At 36.2% G+C, this 26,055-nt stretch overlaps 1 protein-coding gene across 1 annotated transcript in view; it reads left to right on the top strand.

The window, feature by feature from the left end:
- Positions 1-25,287, top strand: part of LOC126973934 (cholesterol 7-desaturase nvd) — a 33,816-nt gene extending 8,529 nt beyond the window's left edge. The window contains exons 2-6 of the mRNA XM_050821309.1: positions 11,315-11,529; positions 13,376-13,561; positions 15,531-15,703; positions 21,512-21,697; positions 22,890-25,287. Of these exons, the coding sequence (XP_050677266.1) occupies positions 11,315-11,529; positions 13,376-13,561; positions 15,531-15,703; positions 21,512-21,697; positions 22,890-23,054 (925 nt within the window). The 3' untranslated portion in view covers positions 23,055-25,287. The remainder of the gene's footprint in view (positions 1-11,314; positions 11,530-13,375; positions 13,562-15,530; positions 15,704-21,511; positions 21,698-22,889) is intronic.
- Positions 25,288-26,055: the final 768 nt, after the last annotated feature.

The raw sequence follows: 26,055 nt of genomic DNA, 5'->3' as shown, positions 1-26,055 counted from the left end.
TTACGAGCTATAAAAATTCAAAATTCGTTATTATTGAGTTGAGATTTCGTTTTTATTCATCATAATTAGTATAAATTTCATTTGAATACATCCCTGTTTAATTTAATACCTACAGTTATAATAGTTTCACAGAAATCGCAATCCATTTCCAAGAAATTATTGTCTTCTGTTTGAAATTCAACACCACTGAGTAAGACAAATATTATAAGAATGTCAGTATTTATCATTTAGTTTTCATTTTCAACGTGTGGATGCGTCATAGTGTTTCAAAGAATTTATTAACTATTACTACTTATTTACAGCCACATTATCTCTAGACCTCGCTGGAACGTGAAGACCCCTGTACCCCTTTGTAATAGTTCTAATAATATATACCTAGTCTTGCCATAAATACTGAAACAAAGAAAAATAAAAAATTTCTATTGCAAATAACATTTATTACTTTTACAGTGTGTTAGTTTAATACATAAGTATCAAACAATTTAAAATATAAAAAAAATATTCGAAGTGGCTCCATTGGCTGCAATATAGTCCTCCAAACGGTGAGGCCAGTTATCAATAGAAGCACGCACTCTTTCCATGGGAAAATGCTTCTCTGCCAATTGTATGGATTGTTTTACATATCAGAAATTATCATGACGTTTAGAGCAAGCCGTACTCTCTACAGACCATAAATCATAATCCAGCGGGTTAAAACCGGGACTAAACGACGGCCAGTTTTCAGCTCTGATGAAGTCCGAAACGTTCGTTTCCAACCAAGACTGCATCGACCGAGATTTATGACCCGGCGCCGAGTCTTGCTGAAGGACCATTCTTGGTAATAATACCATATCTATTGATATGGTATTGTTAAGGGGCTTCACTACCTTCTCAAGAATGGTATCTTGATACACTTGTGCCGATGTTTTGATACCTTTTTCACAAAAGTATGGCTCAGTCACTCCTTCATATTGACATCTCAAAAAATACCACTGAAGTCGAATAGTGCTCACGTTGCACTCTGTCGACTAATTGGGAAGATTCCTTAGAACTTTGAGCATAAATACGGTCATTTTGTTTGTTTAAAATGTTGTTCAATTGTAAAAAATTCTCATCCGTAAACAGATTCTATGATCTCCCTTTGCGTACCGCTTCAGTAGTTGTTTCGATTTTACCAACCTTTTATTTCTTAAATTACCACTTAAGAAATGAAAAGTACGTCTCTTATAGGATGCCAGTCTAGTGTGTAGATTCTAGGCGCTATCTTCATCTCCCGCGATAAAATCTTTTGCTTTCGGACAGAATTTCTTCTAAATCCTTCCCTTACTGCTTTGACCACCTTTTTCGTACGAACACTACGTGGACGGCTTTTTCTGTCACAAACAGAGGAATTCTCATTGTACCTATTAATAGCCCGGTACACAAACATTTTACCAAGCGTATGGAGAGTTTTTAAAATTGCATTTGGCTCCAAACCTTCTTTGTGTAATGGAATTACAGCAATTCGGTTCTCTTTATCACCCCACTCCATTTTAATATCGCAAAATATTGTACAATGTATTGGCGCCAAAATGAGAAATCTCAATGGACAATCATACAAAAATAACAGATTCCAAATTCAAATATAATATATATATGTATATATATATAATATTTTTAATTGTAACAGTATTTATGGCCAGACTTAGTATAATAGAAAAATAATTTATACATTTTTTACATAACCGGGATTCTATACCTATATAACCATATATTTACGGAATTTTCATACAAATTAAATTACATGAATACGTTTTGTTTTTATTATATCAATAAGTGTTTAAATTATTACATACTAACATTTTACCGACATAAATGATTTCATAATTTTTATATACTTAAATAACTTTTATAACTTTCACTTTTTATAACCACTCAAAATGTATGGTATTTTTGAGTTTCTCGGTCAGGAATAATAATTGAAAAATAATCAGTAAATAACATGAACTTATTTCCTGTAATATTGGGTAGATCGTAGATATATAGTAAAAATAAGAATGGTCCTAGGACACACCCCTGAGGCACCCCAGTTTTAGTTTCTTTCCAGCTTGTTTCATATTGAACCGATGAAATGTAATATTCCGATTGGAACAGGTTGTGGAAGATTTTCCGCAGTTAGGAAATACTGAAATAACATATTTACTAACTGTTTCACGTTCGCCGTTTCTAATAAAACAAAAACCTTACTTCCTCTGGTGTATGTTTTTATTAAATAATGGCTCTGTCGTAAATCCTACAACTCCACAGCTGATAATCTAAGTGATCGGACAGCCTGAGACTAGATTACGATTATTTTATAGCAATAGCAACGACAGTACAATATTGTATATTTTATTAAAAAAGAGCACATAAAAAGAGTGCTGGGAGAGTTTCTTGCGCTGCTTCTTCTATCTCAGAGCGACTTTTGTTTCCGGAGCGGTAGTAGTATCTAGTATATTAGAAGCGACATCAAAAAGAATTCTTAAGGTATCAAGTTTCAGAAAATAAATACCTTTTATGCCTTTATAAGTCAACCAGTCAGCTGTCACTTGTACTTTTTATTTATAATATATTATACTATACATACATACTATACATTTCTATGTTATCAAATCCAATACAATTTAATAAGAATTTTATAAAATTCAGCATTTTTTTTTCTTGAGGAGGAAAATACATTTACGTATTCGGGCTCGGGCTCGGGTGTAAACACCCCCTACCGACTAAATACTTCCTCTGTGCTGATAGCCCTAAAGGCTTTTACAGCGAAGCCGGGCGGGGGCCTCGGCCGCCGAAAATGTAGCTCACAGGCGCGGGGCGTCACGGGGGGAGCCTCGAACCTCGGACCGCCTGCTCACTAGGATTTATTTTTCAGTCTGTTCGCGGCGAATTGACTACTGTATAATAATAAAAATTAACCAGTTTGAATATCATTAATTATTTAAATAACTTTCTTGTTAGTTAATCGTTTAAATTAATTCAATTATTATTCAAAGTGATAGTATTCCACTGTTTAATGCAGCAATTAAGATATGAATTGTTACATTTGTCGCTATATCTCACAAATAGTACTCGGTAAGACTTCAACGGGGTTCACTGTGAGTTAATTAATAATTCAAATTCAAATATTTTTATTCACGATAGGATTTAAAATCATTTATTGAACGTCAAAAACTACCACCCATTCAAAAGAGACTGCCTCAGACCCGAGAAGAATGGGCGCAAGAAACTCAGCGGGCTTTTTTTTTAATATAAAATATGGATTACAATGTGATATCGTACAATAAACATTTATAACTAAAGAGTCTGAGGGTGTTCGCTTCGTCCCCAGTCTGTGGTGTCATTAAGAAAATCGTTTATACTATAGTAAACTTTCCCACACAAACGTTTTTTAACAATTCTTTTAAATTTCGCAACACATTTGTTCTGTAAATTTTCTGGTTTACTGTTCTACAGTATGATCCCAGAAAATTTACCCAGCATATACATCGCCCAATAAAAGACTTACTAACTCGACTTAACCGAGATCACCGCCGTCCACAATCTCTTGCAACACCAGAGGAATCACAGGAGCGTTGCCGGCCTTTAAGGAAGGTGTACGCGCTTTTTTTGAAGGTACCCATGTCGTATCGTCCCGGAAACACCGCACAAGGGAGTTCATTCCACAGCTTTGTAGTACGTGGAAGAAAGCTCCTTGAAAACCGCACCGTGGAGGACCGCCAAACATCCAGATGGTGAGGATGATATACTAACTTTGATGAGTTTCGACGCAAATCGCGTCCCATACCGAACAAATCATATTTTCTTGTATTAAGTAGTATTTACATCCTCTTTGATACTTACTACAATCTCCAAGCCTTTAACGGCCGTTCCCAATATTCAGTCTATCTCTTACTTGAGATAAAAATCGTAACTATCGTTGACTTTTCTTTCCCAATAAACTTATCGACGGTAACTCACCTTATCCATACATGCTGTCTGTCAATAGGTATAGCTTTGGTATTGGTATTGGTAAAGGGCTCCTGTTTCCGCAATTAGACCGCTTAATTGGGTCCATTTTGCGTGCAGTGTTGGCCAGTCATTCCAACCAGCCCTGCTCCTTCCTTCAGAACACTCCTGGGGTGTTCGCAGACTTCCTGGAGCGACCTTGTATTTACTAAGGTTTGTGCCCATTGGTTGGCCACCCCAGCACATTCCAGGATTACGTGAGTGACCGTTTCATCTTGGGTTAGACAGCCCCTGCACTTAGGACTGTCCGTAACGCCGATTGTAAATAGGTGTTTGTTCAGTGATGTGTGACCCGTTAGGGTGCCGACCATAATTCGGATGTTGTGTCTGTTTAGGCTAATAAGTCGACGTGTCAGTTTGGGCGATAGTACAGGAATCGCCTCTTTCGACTCTCTGCAGCCTGAGACATTTGTCAATCGGGTTCTATGTAGGTTGTTGGTGAGACAGCTACGTATAGCTTACAAGTGATAGAAGTTTGTATGGATATTGCAATTCACGCGTCACAATATAAGGCGATAAAAATGACTTATCGAGTATATTGGGACAGCTTCAGATTATTGAGCTAGTTACTGACAGTAGAAGGTAGTAATTTATCTCTATCTGTAATAGTTGGTATATTTGGAATGGCCGTTAGCCACACGGGCCAAGCGTCACGATGGATAACAAATTTCACAAAAATATAAAACGCACTGACGCTGACTTAATAGGTAGTCTGAGTGTCAACAAATCTATAGAGGGTAGTTGTCTCTACCCTCCATAAACAGTGTAGGGTTCCTTTGCACCGGTTGCCGGCTGGATTATGGGTACCACAACGGCGCCTATTTCTGCCGGGAAGCAGTAATGTTTAAGCATTACTGTGTTTCGGTCTGCGACGTAGCAAGTGAAATTACTGAGCAAATAAGTCTTGCCAACTTATGTCTCAAGGTGACGAGCGTAGTTGTAGTGCCGCTCAGAATTTTTTGGTTTTTGAATAATCCTGAACAATGTGTTTTCAGTTTTCGAAATCATTCTTAAATACTAAATTATCACCAGTGGGTGGCTCCTTTGCACAGGAAGCCCGGCTAGATTATGGGTACTACGACGGCGCCAATTTCTGACGTGAAGCAGTAAAGTGTAAACATTACTGTGTTTCGGTCTGAAGGGCGCCGTAGCTAGTGAAATTACTGGGCAAATGAGACTTAACATCTTCTGTCTCAAGGCGACGAGCGCAATTGTAGTGCCGCTGAGAATTATTCTGAATCCTGAGCGGCACTGCATTGTAATGGGCAGGGCCTATCAATAACCATCAGCTTAACGTCGTGCTCATCTCGTCACTTGTTTTCATAAAAAAAAACATATCATATTTTCTTGTGTCAAAAATAAAGAGCAAATTTTTTTATTTCAGGTATCAACAAAATGGCCGCCAACGCGTCGCTATATAAATCTCACAAAATGGCGTCGCCTCATGAAATTCCGAATGACTTGCTAATCAACCAATGTCAAATTCAAAAATGGAACTCCGAGGAAGTTTTTGTTTACGTTTTAAATTTGACTTGGATATTAGCTCGGACCATTTTCGATTTGGGGTTACGATATTCTGGTGACATGATACTGGCTGTGTTAGTTATTTTGCTTATCTACAGTACTTACAAGGCGTACTTTAGTCCAATAGTTTACATCAGGGTAAGTTATACTTTATCTATTTATGTCATATAAATATAAGATACAAATAAAATTTAAAAAACAAAAGGACAATGCCGATCCTTGTATGAAAATTGGGCTATTCTTGCGTCTTAACCAAATCATCGATAAAACATTAGATATATTCTCAAGATTATGTAAAACAAAAATCAGTGAGAAATAAACAAGGAATATGTAGTTATCTGATTTTTTCAATTTCAATTTTCTACAAGCTTAGCTTAGTTTTAGTGTAGGATTGCTGAACTAGACGTTACAATTATGAGGAAAACACTAATCACCGACCAGAACAATAAGTTAATCCAGGAAATCACGGGGCTTTCCGATTTTTGCAAATGTGAAATACTTTAATAATTTCAAACTTTTCTTGTCCAACGGTCATGCGATCAGTGAGAAGTTGATTGATGATAATGACATTATGACAAAACATACAGATATAGACAAAACCTGTCATAATGATATTTCAACCAGTGTTTCTACATACGATTTTGGTTTACCCTAGATTCAACGATGGCGACGGGTAACCTAGTAGAATCGTGTCAATAATGGAAATGGAAATTATAATATTATAATAATGTTAAATGAATAGGTTTTAAGCCACGTAGGATTTTTTTTACGATCTATATGGTATATTTTCTTCAAAATTAGCGAAACGTTAAAAGTTCAATAAATATAATAGTCTGTTGTGTGTGCAGTGTAAGTACTCTGTGGCCTTGCTTGCTACTGTTTGTCGCACTTAAAATGTTCGGCGAAGCATACTGTGCTTATGAATAAACAGCTATGAAAAGAAGTTGAAGAAACACGAAGTGCAGATCTAATTGGCATACCAAAACTACCAGTTAAAAAGATATTTTAACTGGTAGCCGTTACCTATCCTGTTTCTATGAATACTGGTATTATTTTTAATCATTGTGCAGTTTTTTTTTAATATTCAGCCAACGGAATATATTAATATGATTTTATCAAATAATATTTAGACAGTGGTGTGGAAAAAGTTAGGATTGTTTTAGTTTTCAGTCGATTTATTTCCTAGAATATGTAGTTATCCTTGCTTTTCCCTTTTCAAATTCAAATTCAAATTCAAATATTTTTAGTGACATCACTTATTGAAAGTCAAAAACTACCACCCATTCCAAAATGAATGCCTCAGACCTGAGAAGAATGGGCGCAACAAACTCAGCGGGCTTTTTTTTTCATCGAATAAATATGTTTACAAAGTAATATTGTACAATTAAACTTATTATTTAATAGCGTTATACTTTTGTTTTGAACATTTTCTGGGATCTTGTTGTAAAAGCATATGCATCGCCCCACAAAAGACTTACTAACTCGACTTAGCCGAGTAGTAGGCATCATAAGTTTATGTCTGTTCCTGGTGTTAACATTATGGTTATGACAGTTTCTGGCAAATTCACTTATGTGCCTATGAACATACATTACATTATCAAGATTATATTGAGAAGCAACAGTCAAGATGTTAATTTCTTTAAATTTTGCTCTCAATGATTCTTAGGACCTAGGATATAAATAGCGCGAATAGCCCTCTTCTGCAGCACAAATATTGTATTAATATCGGCAGCGTTGCCCCACAACAATATACCATAGGACATAATACTATGGAAATAACTAAAGTATACTAGTCGCACCGTATCTATGTCAGTTAATTGTCTAATCTTTTTAACCACGTATGCTGCAGAACTAAGTCTGTTCGCCAATCCTTCAATATGGGGGCCCCATTGTAATTTGGAATCTAGAGTTATGCCAAGAAATATAGCAGATTCCACCGGTTCTATCACCTCTCCATTTAACAAAACATTTGCATTTACATTTTTGACATTTGGTACGGTAAATTTAATGTATTTAGTTTTCTTGCTATTTAACAATAGGTTATAAGCGCTAAACCAGTACACGATGTCAGATAAAATATCGTTCACTTCGTCATAAATAGCTTGGTTTCTTTTCACTTTGAAAATCAGTGAAGTGTCGTCCGCAAAAAATTACCTACCTACCTTATGTTTTTTCTCTATAAGATTAGGAAGATCATTTATATAGATAAGGAAGAGGAACGGTCCAAGAATAGACCCTTGTGGTACCCCCACACTGAGAAGAGTCCCAGGAGATCTCTTGCCATTCACGTCGACCCTCTGAATTCTATTGTTTAGATATGAAGTCAGAAGATCGAGCGCAGTTCCTGTTATGCCATAGTGGTATAGCTTCCTGACCAGCGTTGAATGTTGAATACAATCAAAAGCCTTAGATAAATCACAGAAGATGCCAAGTGCATTCTGCGATTCCTCCCAGGCATCAAAAATATTCTTGATTAGCTCAACACCTGCATCCGTTGTTGAACGTCCCCTAGTAAAGCCAAATTGTTTCAAATGAAGTAACTTATGAGAGTTAAAGTAAGTAAGCATTTGGCTTAAAATTATTTTTTCAATAATTTTACTAAGTGACGGCAAAACCGACACAGGACGATAGTTATTCGGGTCAGAAGAGCAACCCAACTTAAATATTGGTGTAATTTTACTATGTTTGAGAAGGTGAGGAAACACGCCACGACTAATACAATTATTAAAGACTATTGCAAGATATGGTGCTATGACATCAATTATTGAACTTATTATTTTAACAGAAATGCCCCATATATCAGCAGTTTTTTTCATTTCGAGAGACTTAAAAGTTTTAATTATTTCTCCAGGGCTAACAAAACTAAAATTGAACGTTTGTTGGCATTCTTTAACATTTTCCAGAAGAAGTGACTCAGCAACACTGGTGGACGAGACAAGAGTCCTTGTGATGGAAACTGGAATGACAGAAAAAAAATTCTCAAAAGCAGAAGCAACTTCCTGCTGAGATTGAATTATAGTATTGTTTATTGATAAATTATATTCAATGTTGCGGTCTATCACTCTTCCAGATTCCCAGTTAATCACATTCCAAGTCATCTTTATTTTATTCTTTGCATTTTTAATTATCTGTCTGATATGCATAGACTTTGCAATAGAACAAACACTTTTAAATAATTTAGAGTATTTTTTAACATACTCGAGAAAAGATGTATCATGATTATATAATGATCTCTCACGATATAGTTCATATAGCCTTTGTCTGCTCCTATGAATGCCAGCTGTTGCCCAGTCATTAAATGACAAGAGACCACCTAATTTGACTGTCTGTAAGTGTGTGAAGTAAATATAGAAGTAAACTTTGTTTTAATTATTTTAAATAGCATATCATACATTTCATTAGGATTTATATTATATTTCAATGAATCCAAATTTGAGAGTTTAACTGACACATTACCTCTATATTTCTCCATTCGCCTATTATTCACAGGAACAAACGTAAACTTTTTAGTTTTAGTACATTTATTGACCTCAATATTAAAAGAGGCTAACTGGCCAAAGTGGTCTGAACTCAGTTTGTTTATTATTGCCTGAGAAATGGGTTTATAATTTGAGAATATGTTATCAATACAGCTTTTGGAGGTGCCAGTTACTCTAGTGGGCTCTAAGAAAATATTGGTTAAATCATATGATTTGAACAAAGATCTGAATCTAATACTGGTTTTTTAATAAATTAATATTAAAATCACCACATATCATGATATACTTCTTCGACTTACATAATTTTAGTAAAACCTCCTCCAATACACTTTCAAATAATTCATATACTGCATCTGGGGGTCTGTATATACTAACAACAATGGCGTGATCAAGCTCTGCACAGGCTATTTCAATGGTACGTTCAACAGAGAGGCCTACAATATCTTCACGTTCTTTGAATTTAAATAATTTACTTACAAGTATAAGAGAACCGCCACGGGTAGCCTTTTCTCTGCAAAACGCACTTGCAACCTGATGACCACTGAAGTTAAAGATGTAGTCATATTTTCTGAGCCAGTGCTCTGTTAAACATAAAATATGTATAGCTTTATGATCCATAAATAACTCCAGTTCAAGTTCTTCACCAAATAATCCTTGCATGTTTTGGTGCATCAGGTTAGCAATTTTACAATTATTACTTATTCTAGTACATGTTAAATTACTTGTTTTTACACTGCTAGAGGAGTCCCCTATTGTCTTATTGTTTAATTTTTTAGAAAATATTCCAAATCATTACTTAAATTAGTACACTGCTCAATAGAAGCAGTGGTTATTAAATTAATACTCTGCTCAATAAAAGCAGTGGTTAGTAAATTATTACTCCGCTCAATAGAAGCGGAGTCCAAAAAGTTATCACACTGCTCAGTAGAAGCATTGCTTATCAACTTACAACTAACCTGCTCAAAAGAAGCAGGAGACGGGATTGCCAAATACATACATATGTAGTTGGCTGTGTTATAAAATAAATAATATGATAGCGATTTTGCTATCTGTCTTTTATAATAATTAGATAGGTGTAACCTATCAGATGTCAATATATTACATTTTTTATAATTAATTATATTATTCATGTCTATTATCTGTATTTTACTAGATAATTTATTATCATTACATGTCAAATAATTAGAATGAGACAGTAGGGTTAACATATTGTTCAAATTATATCTAATTTTGTTTTCCTGCGGCAAATCAGGCATGTATGGAAATGTGAATAATATAAGATTTTCTATTTTTAAGGTATTTAAGTCACTGTACAGTTTTTGTAATTTTTTTTATTTAAATTACCTCTTCTCCCAATCATTACAATAACAGAAGTATTAGAGCAGTGAGTATCACTAATAATTCTTTTAATAAAAGGATTTAAAAAGGGAGTTCATAATATACTGGTATCATTCGGTGAGTGTTTTAGTGACAGCGACTTTCCGGGCTAATATGGCAGTTCCGCTCGTTTCGAAACGATTAATTACTTTCTATTCATTAGTATGAATCCATTCTGGTTTAAAAATTATGATAGTAGTAGTCTACTATCATAATTTTTAAACCCATCTTCGCATCTGATTTAAAATAAATATATGCGAAATTATAATTTAAAAGAAAATTTTCCATTTTCCGGCATTGCCCTTTATATATTCTACAAAAATAAACATCACGAAAGTAGTATTGAAGATTCTTTAGTTGGTGCTTTTTGTAACAACACAATCTAATACAGAACACGACATCAATATATTTTTAATAAATATCCGTTAAAACACAATACAATAACGATAAAAACACTATAATTAAAACGCGCTCCAATTTGACAGAAGACTAATGGGCACTAAATGTTTTAGGATTGTTATCTCATTTTCACATAGGGTTCGTCTATTACCGTATTAAAAAAACAGCGCTGCATGGAAACATAAATCCATGATTCCATGTCAGGTGAAGCTGAGCCTTTGCCTTTTGTTTCATCGCGTATAGTGTTCATTTTATATTTGTAATGATTTGTATGGCAATAAAGAATTTATTATTATTATATATCCAAACCTTATTATAACATAGCCCGTTAAGCAAGTAGTGTCACAACACCTTTACGTCAATCTGTATATCTATAGAATATAGACAGAAATATAAATCGTCGTTTATTTATTAATAATAATACCCTAGTGATGCTTGTTTTGCACACCGTAAAAAAGCGACGATGTGACGTCATCGACGTCAGGTTCAGGTTTTCTTTTAACTGCCCAACAGTCAAAGTACTAACTGAGCCTTATCATTTTATTATTTTTCCAGAATCTAACAGAAATTGGCTTCGAGCATGTTCCTTACCTCAAAGGTGTTGATGGAGCTATGCATTTAACATTAGCTCAGAAGAATCGTCAGTTAGGGTACAAAATTCCGTCCCCATATCCCAACGGCTGGTACGCAATCGCGGAGTCATATGAACTGAAGATTGGCACCGTGCAAACAGCTACTGCACTTGGTGAGTACTTTTCTACACTAATATTAACGGTTTGTTGTTTTTTTAGGTTATAACTTATAACTTACTATCCCGTAGCACGAGGGGGGAAGGGGAGGGGCTCCCTCACCCCTGATACTCCAATTACAAGGGCATGCACCGTTCCAGGGAAAAAACCATTATAACCTAACCTCAAATTATAAGATTTTTAAGGGTCTAAAAGGTCCCCCTCCGTCCCTAATTTGTAAATGAGGAGGTAAGAAAGTGCCTACAATTCGGTTCTGACACTCGCCTGCCGCTGCCGCGGCACGCCATGCTCGGCTTGTGTGTTGTAACTTGTAACTGTTCTAACATAACCTAACCTATTGATAAATTCTAATTATAATAATAACGTGAAATATACTAATAACTTAATCGTGGACTAAAGCTTTACCAACTACAATATTTTTTACCACTTAATTCGTGCTACGGGATACTAAGTTTAACCAGGTTTAGGTTTAGGATTAAATATACAAATTTAATTTATAACAAGATTTATGTACGGTGCGGGAATTGAACATTCGCCTCTCGGGATCCATCCAAGCACTCTTGAGAACTGAACTGAGAGGTCGTATAAAATGTCCGAGCGGCTTTGTATATACGTATACATTAACTTTAGATAACATTAAAACTCAAATTGTTTACGCTCACTAGAAGCTCGAACGCGAACACGAGACAAGAACGTTAATTTTTCTTAGCAATTGGAATGTAATTATTTAGAAAAACGATTAAAAACGTTAAGTTATAATTACAATATTTTATTAATTTAAAGTGGCACATAACTGAAATACGACACTCCATTATTTTTAAGTTGGGAAATTATTTGGACAGTTTTTCACTGAACGCTTAATAATTGCGTGGCGTTGTATTCAAAGCGCGGTCGAAACACAATTGAAAGAAAAGTCTGCCATATAGACGCCTAGCCAGACTTTTACCACAGACAATTTTTGAGCGTGATTGTGAGTTAACCTGTCATAAACAATAGATTGTATAAACTACCTGTCAAAACTGTCATTGTTAAATATGAACAAAATCAATATTGTTACAGTGTCACTAACTTATCTGTGAACTGATGGGTCGTTTCAGTGTTGCTAATTAATTCAAATGTGCACAAATGTCGCTGCATATTTAACGCTTTCTAAATTCAGAAGTGTCGCAATAAAACACACGGAACACTCGAAAGTAGTAGACACTGACAGTCGAATGACATTTCGACATGGCGACTGTAGTTCCTCTTTTTGCCACTTCACAGATAAGTTGGTATTTCTATAAATGTCAATATTTCTATTAGGATAACGACAGTGACAGCTCTTAAATCAGAGGTTTGTCATTGAAGGTTTTTAAATTAATTTAATTTAACTGTTAGGTTTTTATTAGGTACATACTTCATATTATATTAATAACATTGCTAAATTTTATTTATACGTAGATTTCGTCAATATAATATCAAGTCAACGTTTTCGTTCGCAAATTCGTCAAATGTTTTGAATTTAGCTGTTTTAGCGAGGCATACAATTTCTTCATTTATTAAATTCATTTATTGCGAGTTACGGGCGAAGACGTTGATTGAATTTATTAGCTTATTATGTTCAACAGGTTTTTTCGTTGAAGAAAAACAGTGAATTCGTTAACGAATATAAAACTGTTAATTAAAACAGTTTATTGATTTAACGACCACCTCGACTTAAATGCGATCAAATATGTTGAAGGTGAAACATTCAGCGGTCAGTATTTAAACGATTTTAAGCTACAACGTGGTTTATATTTTACAGATGTAAGCTTAGTTCAACGTGTGTGAAATTAGGGATTAATGGTGTAATTTAAATTTCAGGTTTAAACTTTTGCGTGTACCGCGGTGAAGATGGTGTTGCCAGAGCTGTGGACGCGTATTGCCCACATTTAGGGGCAAATTTGGGCATTGGAGGGGAAGTGAAGGGCAACTGCATCGAATGCCCTTTCCACCAGTGGAGATTTGACACCGAAGGAAAGTGTATTCACATACCAGATGTTGAAAATAGTAAGTAAGAATTTATAATCTATTACTTAGCTTACCACGACGTCAAGCGTTAAACGGAAGCGGTTAAAATTTAGTAGGTATCTCGCACTAATTATGAGCACGATTATAATGCTACTGTTAATGCAAGGTAATGCACCGTTCAAGAGAAAAAAGCATTATAAGTTTTATAACCTAACCTCAGATTATGACATATTTAAGAATTGGGACATTTTTGTGGGGAGGAAAGAGAATAAAACGCCTAGAATTCATTTTTGGCACTCGCACACACACACACAGTTCTTAACAAGATTTTAGCCTCCCCGCGCCATGACAGCGCTCATCTACAGTTTTATTTACGTGATTTACCCGTTATAGGTTAAATTTTTTTTCTTTATTTTCTTAAAAACGGTGCATGACCTTGTAATTAGAGTCGTATTATTATAATCGTGGACTAAAGCCCTATCAATTACAATATTTCTATAAGTCTTTAGACCAACCCACGGGAGCTACTAAAAATCGGTGCTGTGACAAATTTTCACAGGTAACCTGAGTAGCATCCTTTTTGACACACACTGCCATGTAATAGCTGCTATATTTTGGATAAAGCAACTATTGAATTGTTATTTATTTATCATTTGTAAAATAGGTTAGTTTTAGTTATAATTCTTTTGTTCTCTTATTATTTATGGAAAAGGAGGACAAACTAGCTTACGGGTCACCTGGTGTTAAGTAATCAAAATGAATCAAAAACCAAATGAATCACAGAAGTGTTGCGGGCTTTAAGGTGAACGCGCTTTTTTTGAAGGTACCGTAGGTCGTATCGTCTCGGAAACACCGCACAAGGAGGCTCATTCCACATCTTTGTAGTACGTGGAAGAAAGCTCCTTGAAAACCGCACTGTGGAGGACCGCCACACTTCCAGATGGTGGGGATGATATCCTAACTTGTGCAAGCACTGGCTGCGTTTATTTACATAATTTATTTCAACCCATTTGTTTGGTTGCTCTGTAGCTCTACTGCTCCAGCAATAGAAAGACAGTGCTGGCTCTAATCTGTGGGAAAATTGTAGACATTTTTAAATTTAATATAATTATTATAAGGGATGAGACGAGTAGGACGTTCAGCTAATGGTAATAGATACGCTCTTCCCGATACAATGCAGTGCCACTCAGGATTATTGAAAAACCCAAAACATCTGAGTCTCATTTGCCCAGTAACTTCACTAGCTACGGCGCCCTTCAGACCGAAACACAGTAATGCTCACACATTACTATTTCACGGCAGAAAAGGATAATTTTATGTACATTTGTCTTTGGAAAGCTATATTATATTAATGATTTTATCATACTAAGATTTATGATTGGTTCTGAATTACCTTACAATGTAGTTGGTTTTCACAAATTAACATTATCCCGGCAGTTTTGGGTAGTCTTCTCGAATACAAAATGAAGTATTGAATACAAATAATATCGGACATTACATAGGCTTTTCTAATACTATTGATCTACACCCATGCTTTAAATCCTCCATTAAAGATTCTAAAACAGTTAGCTTATTCTCAACATTAAAACACCCAATGTCCTATTAACCATTACATCATCCAAACGAGTGTTGTAATGAAATGCAGTACAACATTGCAACACTCATTTGAATGATGTAACGGTTACTAGAACTGGCCATTTTAATGTTAGCAGTAAGCTAATTGTCTCAGAATGTTTTAAAGAGGATACATATTATGGGTGCAGATAAAGTATTTTATGCAACTGTTGATAATTAGGTATTAAAACACTCATGTGATACTATCGTCACGTTCGTGTTTTAATACCCGTTATTACACAACAGTTGCATAAATAAATATTATACATGGGTAAACCTTTACCCGTGTAAGTGTAAGTTACTTAAGTGTAAGTTAACCTAAATTTTAGCATTACCCGTAACATATCTAACCTAAAAAAGATTACTGCAATCATAAATGACCTACGTATTTCAGTTCCAAAAGGTGTCTCGATCAAGACCTGGGAAACTATGGAAGTAGACGGAGCTGTCTGGATTTGGTACGACGCCGAGGGCAGGCCTCCGATGTGGAAAAGTCCTCCGCACGACGATTCTAAAGACTATGGCTACCGAGGCAGAAATGAGTTCATCATCAGTGCTCATATTAGAGTAAGTTCTTTATTTACTTTGGTTTAAACAACCAACAAAAATTGGCATTTGTAGAAAATTTTCGTATTAAATTTTCGTTCGTATTGCATTTTCATTAAGTATTTTTTTTAATGAAAACAAGGGACGAGACTAGCAGGACGTTCAGCTGATGGTTATTGATACGCCCTACCCATTACAATGCAGTGCTGCTCAGGATTCTTGAAAAACCCAATATTCTGAGCGGCACTACAATTATTGCGCTCGTCGCCTTGAGACAGAAGATGTTAAGTCTCTTTTGCCCAGTAATTTCACTAGCTACGGCGCCCTTCAAAACCGAAAACACAGTAATGTTTACACTTTACTGCTTCACGGCAGAAATTGGCGCCGTTGTGGTACCCATAATCTAGCCAGCTTCCTGTGCAAAGTAGCCTCCTACTGGTGAAAATTTATTATTTAATTAGTATTTAATTATTTTTAAGTATGATTTCGAAAACTGATAACACATTGGTACGTGGCGGGCGAGGATCGAACCGGGGGCTCCGCGGTGAGTGTCAACGGTTCAACCTACTGCTCCACCAACCCTTTTGCAAATCAATTCAAATTGATAACTTGTTCCAGGATCTTCCAGAAAACGCAGCCGACGCTGCCCACCTGAACTGCATTCACAAGATGTCGTTTCTAACAAACGTGGCGCAGGGGAAACCATTTATGAACCATATCGTTGGTATGTATTATTTAACAGTGTATTATAGGATTACTCGCCTGCGCTCCAACTAGATACCACACTACCTAAGAACAATAGATTATTTATTACAGCAACTATTAGTGTGCATGGCATCTTGACACTCAATGGAATCATTCAAATTTTGTAACATACGCTTCGTGTTATTTTACATTGAAATTCATAAAATACAAAATACTTACTGATGATATGTGATCCCAGTGTCTTTATTATTTCTTGTACAATTACTTTCACAAAGTTTTACTACGCAACCGCCATTTTAGTTAGAATTATTATTTATGAGCAAAGTTTAACAGAACATGTGGCACGTCAACGTGACACATTGTTGGAGACTGACTCGAGTACGCCCACTTGGGCCGTAGTATTAGTTCTCGCACTTTGCGACTACGCCTACGATAACTAGTTGGAGTGCAGCGAAGACCAATCCTTAATCTAACAGTCTACCCCTAAGGTATGTCGATTTTTGCTATTTCTCATAAATTACTGTACGTCAAATTTTTGCATATATAATTTTAATAAAATTATTTAAAATAATTACTTAATTTGGTGGTTATCAGCCTACCGAAACTCTCTAAGAAAAAAGCGATTCACTCGATTGTATGAAACGTGCAGTCATTGATAGATAAACAGGTGACGGCTATAATCTTATAAAAAAAACAGAGATAACCGGAATCATCTACGTTTAACGGCGGTTCCCAATATACTATCTACAGATAGAGGTATTTTTCAATTGCCATACTGTAATAACTACTATGTAATACTTATGACAAATCACTGCACGTTACATACTAAACTATATTTCAATTTTTACTTAGGTAGTCCCGCGTCTTATCACATAGTATTTACATCCTCTTTGGTGGTCACAATAGGAGCCATGTGGGTAGATAAAGTACTGATAATGAAACATGCCTTGTTTCATATACCCACACTCGTGTTTAAGGCCCTTCTTTATGTACAGTCACATAAACTACTAATATTAATGACCTATGCACAGTGACGGATTTGATTAGGGCATCACGTCTGAGGGGGCACCAGAAGAAGCACAAAAAATATCCATCCTTAGGGCACCACCACTCACTCTCACGTCACCAAAAACCACACCAAAGAAAGTTTCTAGGACTAATTTGAAAATTCGCGCGTTTTAATTTAGGCATAAAAGGCATTTATTTTCTCAAAATTGATTCCTTTAGAATTCTTTTTGATGTCATTTCTTATACTACTAGATACTACTACCGCTTCGGAAACAAATGGCGCTCTGAGAGAGAAGAAGCGGCGCAAGAAACTCTCCCAGCATTCTTTTTTTTTGCGCTCTTTTCAATAAAAATATACAATATTGTACAGTCATTTCTATCGCTATAAAATAATCACAATCTAGTCCCAGGCTGTCCGATCATTTAGATATTCAGCAGTGGAGTAAAAGGATTTACGACAGAGCCATTTTTTATAAAACATTTAAATTTATTTATAGATAATGCCTGAACAGTGGCTGGGACTTTATTGTAGAAGTGTATACATTTACCCTTAAAGCTATTATTTATCTTATGAAGCCTACTAGAATTAGTTACAAGCAATCCCTTATTTCTAGTGTTATAATAATGAAAATCACTATTAAGAGCAAATTAAATATTTGACATAGAGTCCGACCTATAACGCCACTCCCGCTTGCCAACTCGCTGCCCGCTTGTGCATTCGACAATTCGAATGCCCCGGAATTGCGATCACCGAACCGGTTATGGTTTAAAGACCGATTCTAGTTGACATGCGGATAGGGGGCCCATAGGCATGGATTGCTTAGGGCATCAAGTACTCTTATCCGTCACTGAATAGGCACGAATAAATAAGTTTCGAGTTTGATTTTCATTGGTTTACACTTTAATTGGGTCATTTGACATGTCTTGTTCAACTCTCAGCTTGAGGCAGAGTTGCACAATACATTCCAAGATTTATGAACGATACGTCACTCAAACGGTTGGCTCAGTGGAAGAGCGCTCGGAACGGACCCGAGAGGTCGTGGGTTCGAGTCCTGCGTCGTTCATAAATTGTGTAATTAACCACAGAAGTGAGGGTTATTACTTAAAAAAAATAACAAATTGTTTATATTATTTGACATGTCATTATATCGCCGATGTTATAGAGAATATAATCCCTCAGGCCATCATACTTGGAAGACGGAATGGAACAGAACAGAAGATTGGCACATTGCAGAAATGAAAATAGATCAGAGTTATATGATGATGTCGTGTGACATATTTCCATTTAATGTTGTCGTCAAACAGGTACGTAGCATTTTGAAGCAGACCGTATACAGTCTTAAGGAGTTTTATAAGCCCTTCGAAAATGTCGAACTGTAACCGTGAGTACATTTATCATCCGGGTATTCATCATCTTCATCATCAGCCGGAAGACGTCAGCGGTCGTCGTCGGTCCTGCGTTGCCCTCATCCAACGTATTCCGGCGATCTTGACCAGATCGTCGGTCCATCTTTTGGGGGGCCTACCAACACTGCGCCTGCGTGGTCGCCAAACTCGACTTTAATGTCCCAACTGCCATCTGTCCGTGAAACTATGTGCCCTGCCCACTGCCATTTCAGTTTCGCAATCATTTGGACTATATCGGTAACTTTGGTTCTCCTACGGGTTCTCATCCTACTACTACATCCGGGCATTACAACTTACCAAATACCACCACACCTATTTCTGTAGTCACAGCAGAAATACTATATGTGTAGTGCTCGTGTGGGGCAATATTGCAACTATACCTATCTCTGTAGTCACAGCAGAAATACTACATGTGTAGTGCTCGTGTGGGGCAATATTGCAACAATACCTATTTCTGTAGTCGCAGCAGAAATACTATATGTGTAGTGCTCGTCTAGGGCAATATTATAACCATAGATATTTATATAGTCCAGCTGAAATACTATATGACGTGTAATGCTCGTCTGGGGCAGTATTGTAACTCCACTTATTTCTAGAAATATTATAATATGTGTAGTGCTTATCTGAGGCAAAATTGCAACCACACCTATTTTTGTAGTCGCAGCAGAAATATTGTATGTGCGGTGCTCGTCTGGGGCAATATTGCAATCACAGCTATTTCTGTAGTCGCTGCAGAAATACTATAGGTGTAGTGCCCGTCTGGCTCTCTATTTCCTTATGTGCATTATTCATCTGGGGTAGTATTGCAACCACGCCTATTTCTAGTGCAAATAGCAGTAGTTACAAGTACTGTTGGCAGCGTGTTGGTACGTAATTGCTATGGGGCAGGTTTTTGATTACTCTTTTATAATGTCGGTACATGTCTACCTATGCTAACGCATGTCTTTGGTAACGCTAATGCCCTACTAATTAGTTATTCGCAAAATAAATCACTGAGCTGAAATGATTGATACATATCTTTTGGATACAAAGCTCATATAGCTCAATAACAAATATCGCTCAATTGAAAACTATCGCTCATAATAAGCTCTAACAATTTTTTTTCAATACTCATCTTACTTTCAATAGCTCAGTTTAATGTTAGTGACATTTAAAACAACGTTCGCAATTAAACAAAAAGCGGTCAAGTGCGAGTCGGACTCGCCAATGAAGGGTTCCGTAGCAGCAAGTGACATTATATAAAAGTTATATTGAAAGGAAAATAATATTTAATTATTTAAATGGAAATGGCAAATAATCTTTGCTAAAAATCATACAGTGCAAATGAGTTCTCATCATTTATAAGTACCTATTAAAAAAAATTACTTGCTAGATTTTTTTAACTAGCAAACCAGTTTTCGGTGGAAGTTTGCATGGTAATGTACATCATATTATGTTGTTTTTAGTTTTATTATTATCTTATTTTACAAGTTACAGGGGGGGACATTTTAATACCATGGAAGTGTCTCTCGTGCAAACTAAAAAAATGGTATTACAAACCTCAATATCGTTTTTGAAGACCTATCCATAGAATCCTTACACGTTTGTTGAAAAAAAAATAGTTTCAGTTGTAAGTATGGGAAACCCCAAAATTTATTGTTTTATCTCTATTTTTGTGTGAAAATGTTAATGCAGTTCACAGAATACATGTACTTACTAAGTTTCAACAGTGTAGTTCTTATAGTTTTGGAAAAAAGTGGCTGTAACATACACAGACAGACGTGGCGATGCTATAAGGTTTCCGTTTTTTGGTATTTGTCTACGGAACTCTAAAAACTACGATATTTTAAAATAATGTGAAGAAAAATTTATTTGAAGACTTCATATACTAACGTCAATTTAGGCAACTTGTTACATTTGATCCAAAGTTAGCGCGTAATTTATTGAAACATTAAAATTTTAACGTGACATTGTCACTCTATCTGCAAAGAATATATAATAGTACAAGTACTATCTGTAAATACAAAGAGAGCCAAACGAACGAGGTATTAACCGCATTAAAACCTCAGTAAGCTATAAATAATTATATAAAGGGTATGTTCCGTTCTGTTACTGCACAGTGCTATCAATGTAGAAAAATTCGTTCCGTTATGGACTGCCAGTATACTGCCGCAGTACCCTAGGGAAAAATATGACGTCATAAATCGCCGCCATATTCTACTGTGAGCACTGGCGTTTTCGTGGTAAGGTACTCGCAGTACTTTGATCACGTGATCAGTCAAAACCACTCGAGTGCCTAACGTTTTATAAACAATACGTACTGTTTAATCCCAAATATTTTTAATTTGACAGTACAAAAAGTAAAAAAAAAACTGTTGTTGGACAACAGTTTTTTTAATGAACTAGAAATCTTTAATACACTCATTTGAATGCTGCGTCAAAAAATGCGGCTGACATTATATGGGATTGCGTTCCCTTTTAAATAGTAACCAGTATAACTGGCTATAAAGGAACGGCTTCACAGTATACTAAATTGACGGCACACTGTACAGTGGTCGCAGTGCATATCGGAACACACACGTAGTAAGTACTCTTTGGTGAGTTACGAAGTTATACTGAGCTATATAAAGTTATATAGTCGGTACTAGTATGAGAGAGTGATACATCATTGCTTACATCAGTTCTTTATATCACTCACTTAGGAGCTACACATCTGTACTAATTATTTGATTTATTGTTTTTCAGATTGGGCCAGCACAGGTGCGTCTGTTTTTCAACTCAAAACTCGGTCCAATGGTGGTCTATCAGTCCATTACACCAATCGGGCCGATGCTACTCAAAGTTGTTCATAGAGTCTATTCTCCGTCATATATAGCATTGTTTGGAGTCGTAATGGTATACGGCGAAGCTTATCAAGTAAGTAGATACAAACAACATAACTTGAAAAGCATACCTTATATATTAGTTGTTTTGTCTAAAATTATCCCATCCTTAGATTGATAAGGTTTCTCTATAGGAAAAAAACTAAAGTATAATATTTCGAAGGATCTTCTATGTGTATAATATATTCAAAACTGGTCCAACAAAATTTATACTTGTCAAAAGAAAACTTAATAATAATGGTCTAAAACATTAAACAACATTTAATGACGTTAGGCCCTAAGCATTCTGCTTAAACTTAGTCTTCTTCATCTGCTTGGTCGTGTTCTTTATTTCTGATGGTCGTTTGCGTAATTCAAGGTTTTCAAGGATACAGATGTGCTTACATTGTCTTTAAGCACACTTTTGCCGTTCCCCTATCAGACGGCAAATGATATGTCCTTATATGAATAGAACGTCCAATTACATCCAATTTAACCCCCAGAAAATTCAAGTTTGTGCGTTTACCACTAAAAATCCCCATTTGTCGTATCAACGCACTTCGACAACACTTCCCTTACAGCCTCGCCTAGTATCAGAATTCTGGGTCTCGATATAACGAGCGATTGCCAATTCCGTGGCCATCTGGAGAGCAATGCCAAATTGGCTTTGAAGAAACTAGGCGTCATAAATAGAGCACGGCAATACTTCAAGCCGGCCCACATTCATGCGCTTCAAAGCGCAGGTCCGGCCGCATATGGAGTATTGCTGTCATCTCTGGTCTGACGTACCCCAGTATCAGCTCGATCCATTTGACCGCGTGCAACGCAGAGCAGCTCAAATTGTCGGGGACGCAGTGCTCTGTGAACGGCTGGATCATTTGGCGTTGCATAGAGACATCGCTTCATTGTGTGTCCTCTACCGCATTTATTTCCCACCTTCACACTACACGCCACAAGTTAGGATATCATCCCTACCATCTGGATGTGTGGCGGTCCTCCACAGTGCGGTTTTCAAGGAGCTTTCTTCCACAAAGCCGTGGAATGAACTTCCTTATGCGGTGTTTCCGGGACGATACGACATGGGTACCTTCAAAAAAAAGCGCGTACACCTTCTTTAAAGGCTGGCAACGTGGGTGACGCTGAATACTTAACACCAGGTGACCCGTACGCTCGTTTGTCCTCCTTTTCCATAAAAAAACGTCATTGATAGACTTATTCCAAAGCTCAACAAAACAAATGTATTTCAGTTTGAACGGGACGTCGTTGTTTGGAACAACAAGACTCACGTGAGCTCGCCGCCCTTCGTAAAGCCTGACAAAGCAGTGAAAGCCTTCCGAGATTGGTACTCCCAGTTCTACAGCCCAAACAGCAAATCAATGAAAGACGCACTACAGAACCCATTAGAGTGGTGATGGATCCAGTCAATAATTAGAATTTAGACTATAGATTGGAATCTCTTAGACTTAGAAAACATTCAGTAAATTTGAAATTAATACTTTTATAAGGGTATACATTTAAAATAGATTGAAAAAATATAGACATGGTTTAATGTTTCACTACAAAACCCACCGGCTAAATAAGACGCCAAATTCGCAAAATTGTACAAAATCTGTTACACACTCAAGCGCCACTTAATATTAGGCATTCAATTATTTGTGATAGTATAGAGCGATAATGTGACAATTTCTTAAAAATTTCAGTCAAATACACAGCAAGTCGATAAAACTTAATTTTAACATAATTGCGTTATTCCGCATGAAAACACACTATGAAAAAAAAATTCAAATAAATCAGAATACCAGCCGTATTCTGATATTAGCGAACTGACAGTTCAGTTTTAAAATCCATTCAGCATTACAAGATGGCGGAAAAGGAAGAGTTTAGTGAATTTGTAATAACATATTTGTGATGGCTAACGAAAAGAAATAAGATAAGGAAAAGATCTAGAAATAAACGATGATATAAATAATCAAAATCAAAAAATAAACAAGGAGTCACGATTTGAATGTTTAAAGTAACTGTTTTTGACACAAATTGACAGGTGTCAAATTTTGAATGCGGCGATTTTTGTCGTTTCAATCACGTACTAGTAAAAAAAATAAGGACTTCGTGTCACCTTACATAACAGTGTAGCACCAAAACAAGTTGATTAACGTGTATATACATAGCCCCACGCACACACTTACACTACTACAGGCCGATAGGCGGCCATTACGAGAATTGTCATCGTCTATGACAGATCAGTTTACGTCTCAATAAAATATTTTAAAAATGCCGTTGTGCGTTGTAAAAAAAGTGTAAAAACGATACTATATAAGTATTTGTGGCCATATGATTATTTAAGGGAGAAAAAATTGTGTAACTAGTACCCCCGTAACCGCACACATACTAGCATAACGGTGCTTCTCTTGCTAATATCACGGCGCGGAGTTCTTCTTTTTTTACTCGACCGTGGTTTAAAAATCATTGAAAGTCTTTTCGGTTGGAGAAATTTTATCCTATGCCATTGAACAGTTGATTAAATAGGATAAGAAGCATGTTCACTCTTTTAACACACATTAAGATGGTCCTTCCGTACCCGCTGTTTTGAAAATGTCAAACAGCCATTCCGAACAAATTATAAGGCGCAACATAATCAAAGAGTATATTATTTACTCTGAGCTTAATGACAACATACCTAGCACATTGACATTTACATTTAATTCATTCCATTCATTCAATGTTTGTGTATAAGTTTTCACTACGATAATGTTAAGTGGTTACTAATTTAATCGACAAATTTTATTAATATATGCGCTTCTAAAATGTAAAAAAAAGGCTTTTAACTTGGCTTTGACTTTTACTTGTGTTTTGAGAGTTATTCTAACAGTATCTCCAATAGCACTCAAATGCGTGCTATTGCTACAAATGCTTAACAGATACTTAGTGAGTTGACTACAGTTGGCCGCAACTTGTATAACAAACAACCAAGGCGAGAGTCAATTACGTTGGTTGCAGCCAGGAGATGCAAAAAAATGCAATTTTACTTAAACTTATTTATTAACAGAAAGTTATCACTAAGTACAATTAATTATCTTAATGTCTACTGATCGATGCTATCAAAGCAAGTACCTAATGAGTACAATTACACACGATCGGGTCAACGCCGTCAATGATGTCACCCAAGTTATGTTTCTGCTGCGCTTGCGCCCTGTGCCTCAAGTGCCGTGTGCAACGTTTATGGACTATGCCTATGGGGCGGTTCGCTAGGGTTAGCTATGCGTAACACATTTCCTAAGTAACCGTTATCATTTTATTAGGTACCGACAGTCCACCAATTGCCACAGAATCTTCTTCTTGCAATTATAATCCTAACTGTTTTGATGATTTTACAAGAATTATCAGCAAAGTGGATCTCAAATCAATTTTTTCGATGTTACATGTTACCTCAGGAGTATAACAAGAGAAATATTATAGTAACAATCACGGAAAATAATAACTAATGTTAAGGTAGGTAGTCAGAAATTGCAGGGACATCTTCTGTAACATTTGACTAGATTCCAGTTGTTTTATAAATAGTTTTAATATAATATTTATGTTCTTTTGTTCAGAAATTAATTTGTGGTGAAAGGGTGTGTGAGACGCAATAAATTTTAATTGATTTAATATTGTATTATTTTCACTTTCCAAATGCCTTACTGATGAGATCTCTTGGGTTTCCAAAAGACAGTTTACCAGTGGGATACGAAGTCGCCCAAAGGATGTGGCTAGGTACATACCTCCCACATGGGTATGACGCTTTTTTCTGATATGAATCAGTATCAAAGTGGTGGCCACAAATGATTCACTCCCACTCGCACATGTAACATCACCTATCTGCCATCCCTGTTTCGCTGTCAGACTGACCTTCATCGCCGCCATTTTGTATTCGCTTCCTAATAATTCATAACAGGCGCGGGTTATAAGCATTATTGTGTTTTGGGTTGAAGCGCGTCGCAGCTAATGATATTACTGGGCTTTTCAGACCTATGTCTCAAGGCGATTATATTGGTATCAAGATTTAGTGCGCGTTTCTTACAAGCGACATTTCTCATCATTTTCTCCCGTGGCACTCCCGTCTCTTGATCGTAGTGTTAAAATTATCAATGGTTTCCATTTGCGTTGTGTACTGTGACTGTATACTTATTACTACCACCACGCGGGTTATAGTAGTTTCGGTTTTGACAGTTTGGACTTGTTATACCGTAGACTGATTATCAATATACAACTGCCGTGCTGGATGTGAGATAGGTGGGTGGTATGGCCATATCAAAGCTTCACCCTGATTTTTAACAATTCATTGGCTGGAAATACAGTAATGTATCTTAAGTCCAATAATCTGTAATTAACTAGTAGCTCTGCGAGGTTTTATCCGTTACATTCATTTGCTTGGGA

The sequence above is a fragment of the Leptidea sinapis genome, chromosome 2, assembly GCF_905404315.1.
Source record: "Leptidea sinapis chromosome 2, ilLepSina1.1, whole genome shotgun sequence".
Classification (NCBI taxonomy): Eukaryota; Metazoa; Arthropoda; class Insecta; order Lepidoptera; family Pieridae; genus Leptidea; species Leptidea sinapis.
This window is presented reverse-complemented; position numbering and strand designations above follow the sequence as displayed.